Source organism: Trichechus manatus, unplaced genomic scaffold (genome assembly GCF_000243295.1).
Source record: "Trichechus manatus latirostris isolate Lorelei unplaced genomic scaffold, TriManLat1.0 scaffold00123, whole genome shotgun sequence".
NCBI lineage: Eukaryota > Metazoa > Chordata > Mammalia > Sirenia > Trichechidae > Trichechus > Trichechus manatus.
Window position 1 is genome coordinate 206,041 of NW_004444059.1, and position 5,457 is coordinate 211,497.

General features: G+C 40.0%; 1 protein-coding gene across 1 annotated transcript; it reads left to right on the plus strand.

The window, feature by feature from the left end:
- The first annotated feature begins 4,143 nt into the window (after positions 1 to 4,143).
- LOC101355725 (olfactory receptor 8S1-like) lies at positions 4,144 to 5,144 on the plus strand. The gene is given in 2 exon segments (XM_004384592.2): positions 4,144 to 5,016; positions 5,019 to 5,144. Coding segments are annotated over 2 exon segments (999 nt in total).
- Positions 5,145 to 5,457: the final 313 nt, after the last annotated feature.

The following is a 5,457-nucleotide window of genomic DNA, read 5'->3' on the forward strand; positions in this document are numbered from 1 at the left end:
CTGTAGACTTTCTCTGCAGGTAAAGTGCTTTTTAGAGCCTGGGCTAATGTATCTTTTTTCCTCACATCCAGCCTCCCAGAGAGAAAACTAGGTCTGTTCTCAGAGTTGGGAAGTTGTGATACAGTCTCTTTTAATGAAAATCACCTGATTCCTGATGTATTCACCTGTTGATCTAAAGCTCCAGGATACTGTCTTCACTAAGAAGCATGATAAAGTCCTCCCGAGTTCTCTGATGATTTTGTCCCCTCCTAACATGCTCCTTGAGGTACTTTCTTCTTCCCTTCACTCCCTTACTCTCTCCTTGGCTTTCTAAAGATTTAGTTTCCTTCTGAAGCCTCTCATTTATTCCCCAGGTTTTGAGACAGATCTTCTGCAAAACAGTCTTGTGTTATCTCTTCCCTAACATGCTGTATTCTGCTCCTCCAAAACACTTCTCTTCCTCTCCTTGGGAAGACTTAGCAATTACGATAGATCAGAAATCTTGTTTCCAGCTCTATATGTGTATGCTATATAAATCCAGTTCTTCAAAATTTGTAAGAAATACATTATCTCCCCCCAACTTTATTCAATTTACAGAAGGGGAAATTTTAGTATTACAAAAGTCAAACAGCTAGTAAGTGATGTAATTTGGATATATCACACATATATGTGTCTCTAAATTGTTGGCTACATTCTGCTGCACTTCTTGAGCCTCAGGTATAAAGTCTTTACTTTATCTTGGAGAAGCTGAGTCCATCATCTGATAGCAGCACAGATGGAAGTACAGTAGGCTGAGGACATTAGCGGCAGATTTCCCACTCTTCATGTCTTACTATCGTTCCTCATCAACTATACCTTATAAATTTCAAAGAGTTGCTTTATCTGCAGTAAATATCATCTTCAGGTAGCTTAGTCCTGAGGCATATGGAGCAAGATCAAGGTATAATCTGGGAAAAATTATAAAATAGGTGATGCTCATGGCCAGTGCCCTCATATCTCTGGCTTTAGTATTTCTTTTTCTTCATACCAGGTGCCTCTTCATAAAACCAGGGTTTTAAACTCCCTTGTGATCAGGCTTATCTCCCCAAATCAATAAAACTCTGGATCACTTTCTCCTTCTGATTCCCACTCATTCATACACTTATTCACGTTCTTTGAATACTTTCTGATCAACATTATGAAACAAAGCCATATTTCATTCTGTCATGAAGGGTCTTTAGCTGCTTTTCCTTTGGACAGAATCCAATTAACCATCTCCATCTAATGATGTAAATATCTGGAACAAAACTATTGCATTAAGCTTCCCGGAAGTGTCCACATTTTATGTTTAGAAACAACAGAAGAAAGAAATCATTCATGGTGACACTTTAGGCATCAGTCACGGTAAAAGGGTACGTTTTTACTTATTTTACTTATTTACATTGAGGGAATCCTTCTGGCACCCTAAAAATACCCTAAAAAGAAATCCAATTTTCCACTTCTATGGAAGTCAAATCCCTGGCCAGCAACTTTTTCCTAACATTGTATTTTATGTGTACAGATACACTATGCAAGCTTACTTCATCTTTCTCTTTGTTGCAAGGATACAATTCCTTCCACAAGTCATAGAAACTTTTGGAGTTAATAAGTAGGAATATATTTGGAGGTGGAAGGTAGCAAAGAGGTTTTTTTTTGTACTGTCCTGAAATCATGTGACAGAGGCACCACAGCCCCTTCTACACCCCTTAATAATGTGGACCTTCTGCCTGACGTAAAGGATTTCACAATTTAATCCCCTCCCTGCTACTTATCCTCTGGAGAAAATGTGGTGTTCTGAGTGCCAGGAGCCCAAGTGGACACTGTGGTCTGATCTAAATCAAAGAGTGAAATGCGAAAATTTTAGCAATTATTTTCATAATCCATTCCTTAAATAATTGGAAATAAATATGCAGACATTTGAAAAAATAATATACGCAATTCATTATTTCTTATTGCTAGCATATAATTCACTACAGTATTAATTTTAAATAGATCTCTTCCCAATTCTGCTCACATATAGGGTTCTCAACACTATTTGCACAAGCTGAATAATTTTCCCTGTATATGAATACTTTGTCGCAGGATCTGAAAGCATTGTTGCCACAACCTGGTGCTACTGGTTATTCAGACAGATAACTGGACTTAGTCCCCCTAATGCTTAGTTAACAGTCAGAGAAGAGAAACTCTAGTTTCCTTTTATCAACTGAACATATTTGTCTTGAGTCAGAATCAGGAAGGCCAGGATGGACTAGACCTGGACAAATTATAGAATAGTTACATTAGTCTAGGGCCGAGGCTACAGGTCGCGGGTTTCAGAACAAAGTAGGAAAACACGGGTGAGTTTTGGAGTGAGAACGTAGCTCAGTTGGCATGTGGACTTCCAAAGCTGGCTGAGACGTTGACAGGAGCTTAGTCTGATTATAAAACTATTAGAAGGGGTTTAAGCTGGGCATGGGATAGGTGTCCAGATATTACCCTGTTGCAGATATTATCCTGAAACAGCTTTTATGGGCAAATGTAGGTAGGTGTTTCTTGTGACAATATACTTGAATTATCACTCGACTGTCTAACTTGGATTAATCTTTTTTCACTTAATTTCATTTATATTTTAAAACTAATAAATCTTCATTTAAGGAAATGGAATAAAGTTGAAAAAAAAAAAAAAAACTCACTACCCTAACTCAAAGCTCTAGGTCTTTTGTCCTCCAGTATACCAGTGTCTGAATCTTCTACCCCACCTTAGCCTTCTACTCCCACAATATCACCCATCACTTTGTGATCCTCAGAACTTATAACACACCTACAATATCTGAATTTCAAGCATCCCCGTATCAAACCACTATCTCCTAAATGTATGACTTGCTTGCCTTGCCTTCTACAGATGCAATTCTTCCAACCCAAACCAATGACTTTGCCACTTATTCCCTATCTTCTGCGTGTCCCAATTTAATTACTAGCACATCTTTGTTTCTGCAGTTCATTCACTCTGCAAGCATGCTTTACTTGTTGATTTCTTTTTTTCTTTGTCAGTCCATATGCCTGGCAAAAACTCAACCCAGTTAAAATCAAATATCTGTCTGCCTCACACATGTGCTTAAGCATTTAAATGTTACTGAAGATAATCACCTACTTGTTTGAACTAGTCTCAAAATCTCAAATGAGCAAACACTTAATTCTACTGCATTTTTTGTGTAAATTAATCTTCTGCTTGCTGTATTCAGTTTTGTCTCCTCGAATCATCAAAATCTCTCCACCATGACCTCACTGAAAGCACACACTATATACACAGAGATATGTTGTTGTTTTTAGTTGCCATTGAGTTGATTCTGACTCCTGGTGACCCAATACGTGCACAGTAGAACTGTTCCATATGGTTTTTTTGGCTGTGATCTTTAGGAAAGCAGATTGCCAGGCCTTTCTTACGTGAAGCCACGGGGTGGGTTCAAACAGCTAACCTATTGGTTAGCAGCAAATCTTACACTGTTTGTTCTACCCAGGTATGTTACACAGAGAGACCGAGATAGAGATAGAGCTATATGTGGAGAGAGAAAGAGACTCTGTTCATGATCTCACTTCACACTTCATCAAAAACTTTGCAGCAATCAGTTGGAAAATCTTGCATATTCCAGCCATAAAATCTGTGAGGCTGTCTATGTCCCCACTCTCTTTATCTTCCACCCTATTTACAATAGATAAAGAGCCCTTCCTCTTCTCTAAGGACAATACTTCACTTGTGCTCTGTATCCCACTCATTTTCTCTCCCTTAAGCACTTCACTTCTGCTATTAGATCCTTTCTCTGCTGTATCAACAACTCTGTCTCTATTCTCATTAAACATGCAAAACGTTCTTGAATTAATATCCGTCTTAAAAATAAAAGACAGAAACTCCTAAAGGCATAACAGGATGATCCACAAAATTGCATACGGGGTTGATAGAGGGGTGGTGGACTGTCATCGAAGATTATCAGTGTTATCATGATGATTATGAAATTAGCTTAGAAATATCTGAACATGGTTTTCGGCATAGTCATGAAATAATATACATGGACAAGAGGGCTAAGGCACTGGGGTAAACTGGGAGGCACAAATGGAGTTTTGAGGTCTACCTTTTCTTGGATTCCTAGGATAAAATTTCTTTTTATCACTATGGGAAACCACAGCGTATTCAGTGAGTTCATCCTCCTGCGACTGTCTTCGGACACTCAGACCCAGGCTCTTCTCTTCGTACTGTTCCTGGTGATTTATCTCCTGACCCTGATGGGAAACCTGGTGATGCTGATGGTGATCAGGGCTGATTCCCACCTCCACACACCCATGTACTTCTTTCTGGGACAGCTGTCCTTCCTGGACCTCTGTCACTCCTCTGTCACAGTACCCAAGATGCTGGAGAATCTACTTTCTGAAAACAAAACCATCTTTGTACAAGGCTGCCTGGCTCAGGCCTTCTTTGTGTTTACCACAGGGGGCACTGAGGCCTGTCTGTTGGCAGTGATGGCCTATGACCGCTATGTGGCCATCAGCTCCCCTCTGCTCTATGGCCAGGTGATGAGTAACCAGGTGTGTGTCAGGCTGGTAGGGAGTTCCTGGGGCCTGGCCTTTGTTGATGCTCTTATCAATATCCTTCTGGCTGTCAATTTAGACTTCTGTGAGGGCCAAACTATCCCCCATTTCAGCTGTGAGCTGTCTTCTCTCTTCCCTCTATCTTGCTCTGATACCTCCATCAACTTCATACTCCTGCTCTGCTCCTCTGTCTTGCATTTCTTTGGAAGCTTCGTCTTGATTTTCTTCTCTTACACTCGTATTGTCTCCACCATTATGAACATCAGCTCCACCTCCAGCAGAAGCAAGGCCTTCTCTACCTGTTCCTCCCACCTCACTACTGTGATCTTGTTCTATGGTTCAGGTTTCCTCAGCTATCTCTTGCCAACCTCAGGTTCCTCCCTAGAGATGATCTTCCCTTTACAGTACAGTGTGGTCACTCCCATGCTGAATCCCCTTATCTACAGCCTCCAGAACAAGAAGGTGAAGGCAGCTGTGAGAAGAATGTTCAGAAAATATGTAAACTCTTTCACGTAGTGGACCAGAGAAGCAGGGCCAAAGGGAAGCTAAATTGTTCTGCCACAAGATATCTGGTAACTGGAAATTAAGGAGAATTTCCTGACTGTCCATCATACCAGCTGTCATCATCTTAATACATGGGTAAGAAGAGAGCAGTATGCTCTATTCTTAGAATGATTCACTTTTATCCTTATTCAGAGGAAGAGAAATGGGTCAGATAACATTTTCCAAGGTATTGTTTACCAAAAATATTAAATATTTATGTTGTAGAGGACATCTGTTATTTTTGCCTGCCCAGTATGTTTTCACAATTCCTCCAGTAACTCCACATGTCATTATAATACTTTACTTCATTTTTTCTAGCCACCCATTGAAATCTTCTATTCAGCTCTTTTACGTCAT